Here is a 13,531-nt window from a genome sequence, read left to right as displayed (position 1 = left end):
ACTCCCGTCTTCCTCGTCACCTCGTCACCTCATCAGATCCTCATCACCGGTTTACTAGTTTCACCTGAATCACATCTTTGCTACGTTATTTAGCCTCTCCTGTTCCGTTCCTTGCAAAGTATTATCGTTTCTCTGTCGCGAATACGGAGCACGTCCGATATACTTCTGGTTACTATCCTCGCCTGTTTTCATTTATTGCTTGTTTTGCTAGAAATAAAACCCGGTTATCCGCAAGCGTCTGGTCTGATCTCAGATGTCACATGCAATAAATAAAAATGAAATAAAAACAACTATTCTACTACTACTACTACTACTAAATATTATTATTATAATCGTCGTCATCATCATATCTTGAAAAACATTTCCTGTATTGCTTCCTGATGTAGAATTACACATCATAAGTGATGTTCTGAACATGCTTCATGCTGACTATACAGTACACTAATCAGTTGCACTATAAAACTCATATTCGTGTGCACTCGTATTTACTACTAGTAGTAAATCATTTATGTAAACTGATCTGTGCATACTTCCGTAATATATGTGAGATCAACAGGCTGACAGTTAAGATGGCCTTCTTAGAAACTTGGGCTGGTATAATCAGAGAATATGTTGAGACACTCAATATGTTGAGAAACACAATCCAGGAAGAGTACCACTCATCTTGCAGCTATATTGCCGATTATCATTACAGACCCAAAGGTACCAGACATTCAGGCAAAATTAGAATTAAATCGATTGGAGCATATGGCCTAGATCGCCTTTAACAAAAACACCACCCACCTCCACCCCTGGCGTATATATCCCTTCAGCTCCAACAAACAGAGCATATAAGTGCAAATTTCCAAAGTCTTGGTGTTTAATTTAGTTGGCTCCATTTGATATAACAGATAAGAGTTTGCAGTGAGACAATTTGCACATTTTAATAAATGGACCACAGTTCAGTGAAATATTTTGATAATCTCTACTTGCTACTAATCCCATCCTAACAGTATAAGTGTCAGTCCTCATAGTCTCAAACTGTACCGAAAACTTTGAAAGTATATGCTGCAGGCCTACAGTTCAGCACTACACAAAGTCATCAGGTGTAGCAGGATTTTACAATAAAAAACACTACTTAAAAGGTAAATTAAGAATACCACATACAAATGCTATATAATCTATGCACCGCACTTATGAAAGGTTTAGATACAACTGATTGAAGACATTTTTGATCTAAAGGCTTAATTTTGTAAGAAAAATCATGAGCACTGAAGTATATATGCATTTACTGATTTTTTACTTAAATGCCTTTTCAAATAAAATGTTTTTTTTTAATGTCTGATCAACAAGTAGTTTTTAGATCTTTAGTTCCTTAGCAGACAAGAAATCTTACTTAGCATATATGGGAAATGGGAAATTCATCTGGAAAGCGATCCGGACGTCTGTTTGAGAGAATGCCAAGAGTGCATAGCTGTCATCAGGGAAAACTATGATATACTGGAGTTTGGACGGGTTGTTTTAATTTAATTTGACACAGTTTTAATTTGTTTAACACGTTTTTGGTAACTGCATAATTCCATAGGCCTATGTCTTATTTCGTTGTTAACTGCATGTAACTGTAAACTGTACCTATAAATACGTTTTCCGTGAATAGGGAGTATTACACGAACACTCTCTCGCTCGGTGGAGAGAACAGTCGCTCGCTCGGTGCTGGAAACGTCGGCTTCCTCAAAGGCCCGAAGAGGCGGGGCGCGTGTCACTGCGCCTTGCTCGTGCACGGATAGGTCGTTCTCGTAGGTAAATCGAGGGTTGAGCCTCCGCGTTCTCGTGATTAGGAAAACAGCGTTTCGAGTCAGATAACTTCCGAAGCAATTTTTTTTTTTTTTTTTTGCAGCTAGCGAACTAGACAGCAGTTGTTGAGGATCAAGATAAGCGGGACAACTAACAGTAGTCCACTTTATAGCGCCACGCACGCACTCACATCAGTACAGCATTAATGGTAATGCATGCACGGAAACAACCGAGGCTCGCTGATGGGTAAACATACATTTTACGTTCAGTTTGCTCCTTCACCTTTTTTTTTTCCCTAGGCATATCTGTCATTTTCAGCAGGCCAAGATAAGTTACTAGTCAGAAATTTGAGGGGATTGTTTTAAATTTCCACAGTGATATATCCACTTTGCTGGAAGCTAGCTAAGCTATCTTTAACTAGCTTCCTTCTATGCACAAAAGTTAACAAAGCTAAGTAGTGAGTGCTTCCTCGTAAACTTTTTGTCTTTATATTACAGGTGCAATGATCGAAGGGATTATCAGTCACACCAGGTACGTATACGACTACTTGGAAGTAAAAATTAGCCCGCTTTTGGGGTGCTAACAAATGGTGCTTTAATTGCATTAGCCGGCAAGTGAAGTGTTTAGCTAGCTAGCCAGATTGCTAGTTAGCTAGCAAGATCTGGGCCTATGTGCACTTGAGTTGCTAACGCCAGCTAGCTAGCTACTTGGGTAGGAATTAATCTTGTCAGTTAGATCGGTATCTGGCTAGCAACTAAAGAGCACCCCCCCTGGTACCACCATTTCAATGGCCCTAAAATATTGCTTAAGTGTCAAGTTTAATCCATGTCGACCTGCCATAGGCGTGCACATAATCTTACGCCTATTCACAGCCGCTTAGCTAGCAAGTTGAGTAGCAAGCTATACCGGAGACTACAGGCCTATAGGAAGATTTGGCTATAAGTCGGGTAAAAGATAGCTGGCCGAGTTACAGGAGACTGCCGTACTCATGTATCTCCTGCAAACAGCAGTTCCCGGTTATATATGCTCTCTTGTAAGCAGTCAACATAGTTGGTTTACTGACTGGTGTCACACACCTCTCGTTTAAAATGTGTAAGCTTATTTAGCCTTGGTGAAACAGTTGTTGTTGGTTTTTTTGTTTTTATTTTTTTGTTTTGTTTTTTGTTTTCCAAAAACGTCAACTGGTACCTTTCACCCAAAATGACATTTCCTTTGACGTTTTTCCCCCACAATGCACAAGGTCGAGATGTTACCTAATGCACTTACTACACACACGTGGTGTTGTCCTCTGTTGCCTTTGCATGTTGCTTTCAACAGGGTTTGGTGTCTCACGTTGTACTCTTCAGCACTTCTGCACTTTTCTGGAGGAAAGGCAGTGGTTGTATGTAGTTAACTGAGCTTAAAACATAAGTGAGATCATCATTCTCGGGAATGCAGTTGTACTGCGTGCTCCAGCTCTCTGCTGTCGTGAGTAATGCACTGCGCTGTTTCTCTTCTAGCCGCGTGAGGCGGCTGACTACTGGTCTGAGCACATCAGCTCCTCGGGGAAGAAGTACTACTACAACTGTAAGACGGAGGTCTCTCAGTGGGAGAAACCCAAAGAGTGGTTGGAGAGGTGAGCGACATGTCTCGCGTATAGCAGAAATCATCACGGCCACCTCCAGGACTGATTTGTATATGTCTGTCTCTCTCTGTCTGTCTGTCCCTTTAGGGAGCAGCGTCAGAAGGAGGCGTCGAAGGCCGTTGTGGTCAACAGTTTCCCAAAAGACAGAGACTACAGACAAGAGGCCATGCAAGCAACGGCTGCCAACAGCACCGCTGTTCTGAGTAAGTTCCGGCAGGCAGGACCTCAGTTTTTAAGCAGTACCAGACACAAGAATGGTCTACAGAGCCAAAGGCTGTGTAACCGTGGATCTCAAAAACCACTTGGTCCTTGTGGAGGGTTTTTCTCAGCAGGGCATTTCTTTCCTTTCGCCTCCCCTCCAGAGCCCGCTGCGGCCGACAAACCCTCGTCGCATTCTGACTTCTCCCAGGCGTCCTCCAGTGTTGCCGGGGGCCCGAACACCTCGAGCACTTCCACTTTGTCCACGCCCACCCCGGCCCTCCAATCGAACGCCTCCGCTCTCCTGCAAGACCCCACCCTCCTCAGGCAGCTTCTCCCTGCGCTGCAGGCCACCCTGCAGATAAACAGTTCCAGCGTGGACATGGCCAAGAGCAATGAGGGTGAGCGCTAGCTTGAGCGACCCCCAAAGGCGCCTTTCAGCTCATAGTCATTTGCCTCCTTGATGACAGTGTAAAATTATTTTTTTTCCCCTCAGTTCCCTAGTGAAAGTCTATGGTGGCCCAAAAGCACTTGAGTTTCCTTCCCCTGCCTTTTTACTGCACTGATGCTCATGGCTGTTCAGCTCTTTTGAACCTTGATAGCACGGTGCACATCTGTGTATCTTTGGATTACATGGAATTGTTGAATGTGTCTTAAGAACAGAGAGTTAACTCTAACTTGAGAGACTTTCAAGGGCTGTAGGCTCGAACACTGAGACGATGCATTTAATTTTTCTCTCATCTGGACCATGAGTTAGAAGTGTTTTGCTAGTAGGTGCTATAGACTGCTCGTGACCTTGTGACCCCAAGTGCCATAATCCATTCATCTTTTTGGTGTTCATAATCACTGGTCTGAGTTGGTCATCAGCAGTGAAATTCTTCCATGTTTTAGTCATTTACAGGATTTAGCAGATGCTCTTATCCAGAGTATCCAGTAGAGTAGGTTGGAGTCCAGTGTACTAATGATCTAGAATACTGTAGAAATACAGGGATCAATGCTGATACCTAGAAGTACAAAAATACATAAGGTCCATCTCAGACAATAAGTGCAGTAAACAATAAGACATCAGTGTAATAATAAATACCCTACAATAAGTACTAGTTTCAGTTAGTCAATATAGGAGCAGGGTCAGTGGTCATTTAAATAATGCACAAATAGATGGGTCTTGCAAGGGAGACTGCTGTCCAGACAGCAAGCGGAAGTTCATTTCACCATCTAAGAGCCAAGACAGAGAATAGTCTTGATGCTTGTCTTCCACGGGACTTGATGCATGGTATTTCAAGCTGTGCCGTACATGAGGTTCAAAGTACTTGAGGTACAGATTGGGCTTTGACCTGGTCCATTTTTGGCTTTGTAAGCAAGCATCAAGGTTTTAAATCTGATGCATGCAGCTACTGGAAGCCAATGAAGGGAGCGCAGCAGTGGAGTAACGTGAGCATCAGAAGATTGATGACCAGTTGTGCTGCTGCATTCTGGACAAGTTGTAGAGGTCTGATTGCTCTTAGAGGAAGATCAGCAAGTAATGATTTGCAGTAGTCTTTGATCTTTGAGATCACAAGACACTGCACAAGTACCTGGGCAGCTCCTGTTAGAGAAAGGACCCGAATCCTTTGTATATTACAAAGGCGAAATCTGCAAGACCCAGTTAGATTTGAAACATGAGTTGAGAGCGATAACTGGCTGTCCAAAGTTATGCCCAGGCTACGGGTAGCCGTAGTCAGTTGTATGGTGTATGATTTTTTTCCTGTCTTTAGTTTGACAGGAAATTCATCATCCCGGTTGCCCGTCACCCAACGCTATTGCTATAGTTTCCGGTTTATGAAATTTGTTAAGCGAGGATTGGTCTGATCCCAAGTACTGGGTGCACAGCGCTACCGCCATCAGATTGTAAGAGGTGGCTCGCCATGTCTCCTCATGGGCTCCGTCACGTGAATGGTACTCGTGCAAGCTGAAAACCGTGAAACATAGCTGTGTTGTCTGTGTGCAGTGGCTTTTGGGTTGTAATCCTGCTTTGTGTGCGTCTCTCCCCCCCCCCCCCCCCCCCCCATGTGTGCTTCCTTCTCCAAGCCCTTACAGCCGCCGTCACCCAAGCTTCCTTGCAGTCTGTGCTTCATAAACTTCTCGCTGCCGGACCGTCCGCTTTCAACGTCACTACCCTGCTTTCCCACGCCGCTCAGCTGACCACGCAAGGTATGGCCGCACTTCCAGCCGCACTGGCCTCTTCTGATCTGCGGTCACGTGTAAGGCAACACCAAAAGGCCCGTCCTCAAGGCAACAGCAAAACCTCCATGTTTCTCCTTCATGGTGCATGAAGGCTGGTTTTTTGTTAAGCTTCACCAGGCTTTGGGGAAAGTGTGTCCACACCCAGCCATCTACCCTTAACAATCGAACCAGACCACAGCCATGTTCGCCGTATCTCAACGTGCAACGCGGCGTGACTGCTATGCGATGTTGCGTCCATATTTTGCAGCCCTGGTTCTTGGCAACATCTGTGGATGCGCACGCATTACGCTAAGGCTGCAGTATCTAAACCAGTTAGGGTCTACAACTAACTCTCCGGCAATTTGAATTTCTACATAGTTGATGAGACATAAAATCCATAAGAAGCCTTTATGCCTTTGCGCCTTTCTTTGATCCAGCGTTTCTTGTCCACAGTTCAACAGTCTGGCCAGTCTCCCATGTCGGCAACGCCAGACGCCTCGTCTCCGAGGTCTTACGTGTCGCCCAGGGTCAGCACGCCTCAGACCAACAATGTTCCGAAGCCCCTCCACAACGCCAGTTCACTGCCCACTCAGCCAAAGGTAAGCAGTGGGCCCTAAACCAGTGCTACTTAGCGTTCAGTGCCTTTTTTTTTTTAAACAACTTGTAAAAACATTATCCTATTTGTTCCTCGGAGGTGGACTTTTTTTGTAGGCACTTACAAATTAACTTAAGCGAGCATAAGAAACAAAGCCTCTTTCTTCTTTCAGGTTAGCGAGTCTGTGATGAAGTCTGGCTCGTCTCTTCAGAGCCCCTCTGGCACCATGGAGAAATCACAGGAACTGGATGACCCGCGGCTTCATAGGCAAAAGTAACGCTCTCCCTCATATCGAAATTTTACACTGCTTAATATTTTATCAAGTATCTATGCTTGTTTATTGTTGTCAAAATTAAAACCTCACATAACAGTGGGTCTTTTTCATTTGTTTTATTCTTATGAAGTTGTGAAGCACGGAACATCCTCAGACATTTTGTTGTATTGTTGCCCCATCTTGTGGTTCAGTGTGGTACTGCAACAGAATTCTTGCCTTGCATAATGTCTCCACAGCATTTTGCACTCAATTCCCTTTCTTGATTTTCCCTCACAGCAGTCAGGGGCCTCCGTCTTCGGGGCCCAACGGTTGCCTGGCGAATGACATCGCCAGTGCCACTGTGTGCCCTCCGACAACCTTCACCCCATCACTAGCGCTGCACTTCGATGAGAATCTCGTCCGACATGTTCAGAGCTGGCCTTCAGATCATGTAGAGAAGCAGGTGGGACTCTGGTTGTTTGGGTTTTTTTTTTTTTTTGTGGGGGGGGATGTTTTGGTCAGTTTTCTGTTCAGTTCTCAAAAAGGCTCCTGAGATCTTCACGTGCCTGGTCTGTTCCCACTGGAACCCAGGCGTCAAGATTACGTGAGGAGGTGCACAACCTGGGTAGCATCAACATGTCTGAGATCTGCACAGAGCTGAAGAAGCTGCGCTCCTTGGTGCGAGTGTGCGAAATTCAGGCGACACTTAGAGAACAAAGGTGACCTCTTAACCTCTTCTCAACATTGACGTGTTCCCTCGCGCTTGGTTCGTGGCGAGTTCTGATTCAGACTTTCTCCCGTACAGGGTGCTCTTCTTGAGACAACAGATCAAGGAGCTAGAGAAACTGAAGAATCAAAACTCCTTCATGGTTTGACGAGCTGTAGCATCAGTTCTTCCCTCAGAAGGAACTTTGCAGCTGGCTGCCTTTTCCTCTTCTCCTGGTCTGATCGCTGACACGGTGTTGACCTACAGGCTGCACTGCCCCCCGCAGGACTGGAGCGGGATGGGGAAGCCAGGAATGGCTTACCAAGGGGTCACGCTGTCTTTGCTACCTAAAGCCCTGAGATCGTAGATTTATTCAAATATCCTTTATGTACGTACACTTCTGTCATGAAAGCAATTACCTTTAGGATTTCATAAACACCGTCAATGGCAACAAATTAATGGGCCGTGTGGCAGGGGTTCTGTCTAAGCGAAGAGTCTCACAAAAAAAAGTTTGTGTGGACCTGATGATAACTAAATGACTGACCAGGCAGATAAACTGTCTGTGGGGACTCTGCCAGAGCGCAATAGCAGTGTGTTTGTTCACTAGAACGTCTGACACTTTGGCTTCATTCAAAGACTAGAATCGTTTAGGATTCTCGAGCAATCTGACTGTCTCGCAAGGAGTACTGAATGCGCATTCGCAGTAGACCGACTGTGTCTCCCCTAAATAAACGGAGCTGTCTGTCGGGTTGGAACGGATCTGGGCCGTCTGCTTTCTGACACTGCTAAAAGAGCCTCGGTCACCTCTGTCTGTTGCTCAGCATGTCGTTCTGACAGCTCAGCCTTTCCGTCCGATTCCACTCAGCACCGCCTTGACATCTTGGGCTCTCTGTACTCTCCCTCTGTGTTCTGTTGCTTTTTCAGTTGAACATCATTCCTTACGCATGGTTGCTAAAGTAATCCATGCTTCTAGAATAACTGACATCTGTACAAATGCCACCCCTTCCAAAAGGGGGGATGGTGCTCTTAATTTTGGCCAGGAGTTGCCCAGCTGGGTTGCCCAGCTGGGGCAGTTATAGATGTTGCTCAGATATTAACATTCCAGCCACGAGTGTGGGGGATTTTTTTTTTTTTGATATTTTTTTTTTTTTTTTTTAAGCATTTGCACTAAATGCAGTGATGTGTTTTTGTTCGGGAGTCTATTATTCTACACACAACTTAGCAGTTGGAATGACTAGGTGTCACTCACATCATTAGAACTCACTGTGCCCCTGCTGTGGAGCTCGACATGAGACAGACCAATGAGTGCTTTAGAGTGCGTGCATCAGTTTTGGAGCATTGTCTAGCTTTGTATATTGTTTAGAAAATATATGTTAATTAAAAAAAATCTAATTTGTGATGTTTCACTGCTTAAATCCCATCTTGTAGAGCCTTGCGATGCCAAAATACACTGGGGACTTTTTGTGTTTGTTTTTGTCCTTTTTTTAAGGTATAGATGAGTTTTGTTTGTTCAAGATCTTTCTCTGGAGGAATGAGTGGCTTAGGGCCATTAGGAAGAGCAATGAGTATTACTAAGCAATATAACAATTTATGTAGGCACAGGTAAGCTAAAGGAATTCAATAAAGATTGACTCAGAAATGTAGTATACATGTTTTAACAATGTCTAGTAAGTGCATTTATTGATCATTTAGGATGTACAAGTTCAGTCCTTAGCATAACCCACCCTAACCAAAGGCGTTTTCAGATGTTCACCTTTAGAGTAAGCTAGAGCACGGTTCTGCAAAGTTGGATATCACACAAATGTACCAAAATAGATTTAAAAGGGGGTTACAAGTAAAACGGCAGGTTTCAGCTTGTATGGCTGCTAGTTTATCAATGGGTGACGAGGCGGCACCAACGCTGACCTGGACTGGCGTATGCAAATTACGTGGCGACTGATCCAATCACAACCTTTGAAGGGGCAGGCTGGTTGCGCCGGGGCTGAAGTATGCGCTACTGCAGTCCAGTGCGCCAAGCATTTACATTTGCCATGTCCGGCGCTGTACTGCGGACCTTTTGCGTGGATGTTTCAAGCATATTGTTATCAAGAAACTGAGGGGATGGAATTTATATAACTGGATTTATACATTTTGACATCCTTGCTGACTCTTAAGTGTATATGAAGTACAGAATCCTTTTTTTTCTACGCGCGGATGAAAGTTCTAGAGTAGAGTCTGAGGAGTTATCACGATGTGATTCTCTCCGAAAATGTTGACGGATGCTTTGAAGAAAGCCTTGGAATACATTTCAGAATTGGCCCCAATCCACGGTTACTGTTACGGACACAGTATTGAGCGGTTTCAGTTGCGGAGAAGCTGTAAGAAGGGGCCGTCAAAACCCAAATAACTACCAAATGGAGCGGCATTCCAGCCTAGTATCCATTTGGCTTCAGCTAGAGCTTTGTGCGATCGCTGTCCTTTTGACGAGAGGTGAGATGTAACCGAAACTGCCGCGTCTTATAAATTAAAAAAAAAAAAGACCAGTTAGCTTTGTTTTTTTTTAATAACTGCGACCCTGTGGTATAGCGTTTGCTGTGCTTTCGTGAAGATGCAACGAAATAGCGTAACGTCCTACTGTAGTTTTGAGGTTGAACTGCATGTGTAGAAAGAAAGTAATGAGTGACTAGGAAAGTAATTTCTAAACGTAACACTTCATCAAAAGAGTAGTAGTAGTCAGTGAGACAAGATTTCACCCTGAAAACCACCACAGAAAAAATGCTAACATGCATATAACTGAGTTTAGGCTAGATCTGTGCTCCTCTGCACACATTATCTAGATTGCATTTCAGTAGGAGGCTATTTTAACAAGGTTAGGAAAATGTTAAGTTTTAGATTCGCTTAGGCTACATAACGGCCCAAGTTGAAAAGTAATGACTTCGCTCTTCCTGTAGCAAAGTTGCGGTTCCTTTTTGCATCCCTTAAAGCACAACAGAGCGCTTTAACTCCTGTTTGTAATCCCTGTGCTTGCCTCGCAGGAGAAATTAGGTGTTACTGTGACGCTCCCCACTGCGTGGCCACTGGCTATATGTGCAAGTCGGAGCTTAACGCGTGCTTCACGCGCGTCTTAGACCCCCAAAGCACCAGGTCGCCCCTCTCTCACGGCTGTTACGACCCTTCGCCGACCTCCGGAATCGCATGCCGTTCCGAGTCAACCTACGACGGGCTCCGGGGCCCTGCGGTCCTGGAGTGTTGTCATGAGGACATGTGCAATTACAGAGGCCTGCAGGACCTCATCTACACCAGGGGAGAAAGCCCGGGTAAATTGTGTTTCTAAAAGCTCGTCGTGTTTCAGGTGTAATTCAGCGTAATTTGGGAAGAGCGCCTGTTGCTTTGAAAATGCATATAGCCATACATTTTTGCTACATCGTCCTTAAAAGTTTTGTCTGAAAGGTTTTTCTTCTTACTAACTTAATAAATAGTAAATAATAATAATAATAATAATAATAATAATAATAATAACTTTATACATTAAATAGCCTCATACATGTCAAGAAAGTTTGGTTTAGTATCTGTGTATTCAAGTGTATTGTTGTTCTTTAAAACATGTTGCAAAAGGTAAACTAAAAAAAACAAATTCAAGTTCGAATATGTCTGAAACAGTTCTTGGCAAAAGCCAAGTTGCCCATATCCTCTCGTTTCTTACGGGGCCGTATCTGTCATATTTACTCCGACGTAAACTGCTGCATCAGTACATGTCACCCAAAACCCATGACGACCCCTTCATGTTCCTTTCGCCTTCTCTCCCCAGACCGCGGGGGCCGGCCCGGGACCGAAGGCGGCCGCCACGTGGTGGCCCGCGTCCAGGAGCTCCCCTCGGCCAAGGAGGTGTGGTTCCGCGCGGCCGTCATCGCCGTGCCCGTCGCCGGCGGCCTGGTGCTGGCGCTGCTGGTCACTCTGGCGCTGCGCATGCTCCGCAGCGAGAGCCGGCGCATGCGGCGGCAGAGGCGGGAGATGCTCTCGCGCCTGCACCGCGGCTTCTGCAGCCAGCCGCGCGCCGCCAAGGCCCGCGGCGCCAAGCTGGACCTGGAGTGCATGGTGCCGCTCGGTGCGCACGAGAGCTGCTGCCTGACGTGCGACATGGTCAGGCAGCCCGAGCTGAGCAACCAGGGATTCCTGTCTCTGGTCCACTGGGGGAGGTGCAGCAGCAGGGGGAAGCTGGAGTTGGTCTGATGGTTTTGCTTTGCGCCCCCCCCCCCCCCCCCCCCCCCCCCCAGACACTGAATATAGCTATTTTGGAATTTCTGCCTTCTAAAGGACAGACTGCAGAAAAAAATGGGAAAAGACAAGAAGAACTCTTGAAAGGTTTGGCCATCTGCTGGCTGTTGTAGAAGCACTTTACTTGAATCGGAAGCTAGCGAAGAAGAGGACCCTGTTTTTCCTCCACTGATGGAGAAGAGAAGAGCCTTGTTCTGTCTCAGCACATGGAGCATGACCTTCATACTGGTACTCCATAAGAAACGAAGGAGCCCCACCCATCCCACCCCCAACCAACAAAAATAGAAATGTTTTGTAACTATTTGCACTTTTGTATAAAGAAACTGGTTGAATTGCTTCAGTATTTTTGTACACAAATACATTTCTGCATTCTCTCAAGAGGGGCATTGCTTCTGAACAAAAATGGGCCTCTGTGTCACCTGTTCATCCTTCGACAGTGTAATCTGCTCTGAGATGAGCACTCTGTACAGATTTCATGTAAATATTACGTTTGACAAGGATCCAGCCATGTGTTGTCATTTTTTCTGAAAACCTCCTGTTGTTTTATGTCAATGGTACATTGTTAACTGTGCTGTGGAGACATGTTGTCCCCAGGATTGTTTAATCAGGCCCAGAGGAAATGAGTGTTGGCATGACAATACAAACACGCGCACACACCTCAGCTGAAGTACTTGAAATGGCTAGCAGCAGCGCGGGGCCCAAAAAGCTGAGATTGTTACAAGTTGTCACATTTGTCTTGTTTTACAGAAGCACTCCACTGCTGACTGACTCAGCCTGGAAACTCTCCACCCAGCTGAAGTTGATCAGCCCCAAATGGCTAGTGTGCTCTCTCTCTCGCTCTCTCTCTCCCATTTTTCTTCCCTCCCTCCCCCCCTTCTCTTTTTCTCTGTCTACATTCATCTATATGTTCTCCCCTCCGAGAGTCTGTCTTCCTCACTCTCAACATTCCTCTGTCTGCGACGGACACACACACACACAATCACACACACAATCACTGCAGTAGAGGCTGGTGTTGTAATTGAGCCTATACATGAACTACATTCACTAATCTGTTAAGGCCCTAGCGCTGGAGGGAGACCAGCCCAGTCCTTGGCCTTATCTCCTGCCAATATATCTGTGCTAATGTCTTAATTTTGCCCTTTATGCTACATACTTGATTTTCCTTTCTTATCTCATTGGGCACAAGTCAACATGCATCCTTTATTTATGTATTTATTTGACACTTGCTTCCTATGAACAAACATTTTTATCCTTAAGCCAAACACCTAATAGTTCTCCTTCTCCTCACTGTCTACGCCACTGTCAGCCAGTCCCTGGCCTCTGGGGCAACTCGGAGGGTGGATAGCTTATTGCTCAAGTGGTATATGGTTGCAAGTGGTTGCTGGTGGAAAGAGTGGGCTTTATTGCAGCAGAACAGAGAGCAGGCATTTTCTTCTGACAGTAATAACAGGGACGTTCTTCTGGAGCCTTGCATATATTTTAGGAAGCAGTGGTTTTGGAGGGTTTAATGTGCACTCTTCCGAAATTGCTATTAGAACTATGGAGAAGCTCCACCCCTGTGTTCTCTATTCTTTTTTTTTTTTTTTTTGGTAACTGACTACATTGAAAAGTAATTAAATTGGTGTCCACATGAAAATTTAACATTTGGCTGTGTACAGTAGTTAAATGTAAGGATTTTAACATTGACTCTATAATTAATGTTCTTGAAAGGTTTTCATGGGTCTGTATGTCATGTTTGGAAATATTTATGAATTTGTCATAGCCAAAAGAAATGTTCTTAGATTGTTAAACCATCTGGCAGAAATAATTAATATGTCTTTAATGTCCATGGAGGTCTACTGCTCTCTATGGCAAAATGGTCTGCCTGCTCAAACATGCCAGATAATATCAAAGTGTTCTAAATGAGAGACTTTAAACCTGGAACGG

The 13,531-nt window shown here is 45.0% G+C and overlaps 2 protein-coding genes across 4 annotated transcripts; both read left to right on the top strand.

The window, feature by feature from the left end:
* Nucleotides 1-1,785: 1,785 nt before the first annotated feature.
* wacb (WW domain containing adaptor with coiled-coil b) lies at nt 1,786-8,813 on the top strand. Of its 3 annotated transcripts, none has more exons than XM_081723550.1 (11): nt 1,786-2,019; nt 2,271-2,304; nt 3,273-3,388; nt 3,485-3,600; nt 3,760-3,996; nt 5,672-5,785; nt 6,251-6,396; nt 6,565-6,665; nt 6,943-7,108; nt 7,237-7,364; nt 7,451-8,813. In XM_081723550.1, exons 1-11 carry the CDS (start codon nt 1,979-1,981, stop codon nt 7,518-7,520), a joined length of 1,269 nt encoding a protein of 422 aa, XP_081579676.1. In that variant the 5' UTR covers nt 1,786-1,978; the 3' UTR covers nt 7,521-8,813. The 3 variants fall into 3 exon arrangements, with proteins under 3 accessions (XP_081579676.1, XP_026887654.1, XP_026887662.1); XM_027031853.3 differs by having other exon boundaries at nt 5,663-5,785; XM_027031861.3 differs by lacking the exon at nt 5,672-5,785.
* Nucleotides 8,814-8,954: 141 nt separating this feature from the next.
* Nucleotides 8,955-13,177, top strand: bambib (BMP and activin membrane-bound inhibitor homolog (Xenopus laevis) b). Its single transcript, XM_035527865.2, has 3 exons — nt 8,955-9,820; nt 10,366-10,647; nt 11,139-13,177. Exons 1-3 carry the CDS (start codon nt 9,745-9,747, stop codon nt 11,558-11,560), a joined length of 780 nt encoding a protein of 259 aa, XP_035383758.1. The 5' UTR covers nt 8,955-9,744; the 3' UTR covers nt 11,561-13,177.
* Nucleotides 13,178-13,531: the final 354 nt, after the last annotated feature.

This window comes from Electrophorus electricus, chromosome 11 (assembly GCF_041902795.1).
Source record: "Electrophorus electricus isolate QZ-2024a chromosome 11, ASM4190279v1, whole genome shotgun sequence".
NCBI classification, from domain to species: Eukaryota; Metazoa; Chordata; class Actinopteri; order Gymnotiformes; family Gymnotidae; genus Electrophorus; species Electrophorus electricus.
Note: the sequence above shows the minus strand (reverse complement) of the source record. Positions and strands in the feature narration are given on the sequence as shown.